The sequence below is a fragment of the Atta cephalotes genome, assembly GCF_000143395.1.
Source record: "Atta cephalotes unplaced genomic scaffold scaffold00061, whole genome shotgun sequence".
In the NCBI taxonomy this organism is placed as follows: Eukaryota; Metazoa; Arthropoda; class Insecta; order Hymenoptera; family Formicidae; genus Atta; species Atta cephalotes.
Window position 1 is genome coordinate 780,655 of NW_012130125.1, and position 2,455 is coordinate 783,109.

The window sequence follows — 2,455 nt, forward strand, 5'->3', positions numbered from 1 at the left end:
ATAATAGAGAGACGACTAATTACTTAAAGTTAACTACAAGAACCAAACGAAGTAGTTAGTGTAGTGTAGTTACTATGTATATGTAGTATACACATATATATATATATATATATATATATATATATATATATTTCTTTTTTACGTTGTTTACGATTTGTTTCTCAAAAATACTTTTTTTTACATGTTGAACTCCCGCGATTAATTGACTGATTGAATTCGTACAAATCATTACGATCACGAAATGTAATTAAAAGACATTTTAGCTTGAGAAGCTAATCAAGATTCGATTAGTTTGTTGCGTGCAACAGTGTGAAACAGTCAATGAGTATCCAGTATTTGACGTACAGTTTTATATATTCTTTGCATTGAAATTCGAAAGTCTACGTTCCTATATTTCGAATTTAGAGATATATATACTACGACATGTTTTTAAACTGTTTTTCCTGTTATATATATTGTGTTAGTTGTTCATTATTGTGAAAAATTTATTTTTTTATATTTTTGTTTCTCTCTTTCTTTCTCTTTCTCTTTCTTTCTTGTTCTGAGAACTTTGTTAAGAAATCATTTGAACATGAGATTATTTTATTTGATCTTATATACAAAGAGGCTAATAAGACTAGACTAATAAGACTAGTGTTGTGTTAAACTCACATACACGCTGTATTAATAAATGAGTATTGCAAAATCGCTGAGTCTTGCTCTCTGCGTGTTTCTTTGTAAACCAGGACAAGCGCAGTTCATACGATGCTTTGTAAATTGGCATACTTGCTTAATATGAGAATGATTACTTCTTAGACGATATATATGTCTTAAAGAAGTCATAAAGACATAAAAATGTCTTTTGAAATATATTTAAAAAATATCTAAAAATCATCTAGACATTGAGTTAATTGTTTAAATAATTATTTTGAATTTATTAAGATTTTTTAAGAAACTTACTTTCTTAGTTCTTAGATCTTAGAATTAGAGATAAGGAATAAATTAAACCATAAAATAATCTATTGATGGGCACATTTTGACATTGAATGGCGAAAAAGAAACCAATTTACTAACCTTCCAAAATACAATATTTTTATACGTGTCAATCACCAGATTAGAAAGACATCGTATAAACTACGCTTACAAATGTGTGTAAACTTATGATTATTGCCTGCATGTGCCCACACATAATTTAACACTTGGCTTTCCAACTGAATCGAAGCATGCTGCTTATAACAAGGTAAGGTAAAGGGATTAATGCTTTCTTATTTATATTGCAAGGCTCATCCGAGAACTAATCTCTCTTTCTTGACAGGCACCGATTCGCTGGTTCGAACCGGAGGCGTACAAAGCCAAGCTAGCAGCTGCTGGTCCCGTTGCAATATTGCCGATCGGCGAAGCGGAAATCGATCCCGAGTGAAACCGGAAGTCAATTTGTCGTCTTCCTCCCATTATCTTCTCCCACCCTGGTGATAAGGTTTCAGAGAACACGTGTGTGTATGTGTGCATGTGTGTGTGTGTGTGTGTGTGTGTGTGTGTGTGCGCGTGCGTGTGTGTGTATATGCGCGCGCGCGCGCGCGTGTGTGTATGTATGTGTGCTGTAACGTCTTGTCGATCGTAAGAAATTTGAAAAAGGAAGAGTAAGAAGACAAGAAAAAGAAAATATTTTCTTCAAGGGAAAAAGAAGTAAAGCGTACGTCGAAGAATTTCATTGACAATATCTCGAGGAAGAAATGTCTTCGTCGAGGAGATACATCTAAAAAGAATTGTTGGATGTGCGCTTTATACAATCGATACGCTAGTCATTAGAGTGAAAAATGTTTTATTTATTCATAAAAATTATCGTATACGCAATCATTTTGCAATCAATTGTCTTTTCGATCGATTACACGTCGTATATGCGAACCGCATCGATACTGTACGGCACGCACGCGATTTGTATAACATTCTGTCGCGAGACAATGTCGACAAGCGCAAGAATGTTACGTTAATTGTTAATGGCAAAAAAAAGAGATAAGATCGACTTGTTGAAATTACACATTGAAAGACAACAACTGTTAACTTTCGTACACGTTTAATAGATAGAATTATAGTAGCGTTAGAGACTGAGGAATTAGAATCGTGCAGAGGAGCATCTTTTATAAGCGAGATTTTTATTATTTATAACGATTTTGCTATTCGCCTAATTGAAAAAATGCGTTTCTCGACAAAAAAGATTAATCGTGAAAGACTAATATTTTACTTTAGAAGAGTACACGGTAGAGATCAAGTTACAAGAACAAATCCTGCGCTTTTTATAAATTCGGAGGGCGATCTCCCAAATCCAGAGATTTCAATCTCGCCGTGTAACAAACAGTGTTACGCAGCAAGAAATGGAATCGTGATGTAGCATAGTCTAGTCTACCTATTTCAACGTAGGAATTACCATTCTTTTGGTATTTATTCTGCTGTGACGCAATAACCAAAAAAATGTAAA

The 2,455-nt window shown here is 33.8% G+C and overlaps 1 protein-coding gene across 1 annotated transcript in view; it reads left to right on the forward strand.

Annotated features, from left to right (window-relative positions):
- The window catches only part of LOC105623620, a 16,748-nt gene extending 15,349 nt beyond the window's left edge, over nt 1-1,399 (forward strand). Inside the window, exon 10 of the mRNA XM_012205007.1 lies at nt 1,295-1,399. Within this exon, the coding sequence (XP_012060397.1) occupies nt 1,295-1,399 (105 nt within the window). The remainder of the gene's footprint in view (nt 1-1,294) is intronic.
- The last annotated feature ends 1,056 nt before the right edge of the window (nt 1,400-2,455 follow it).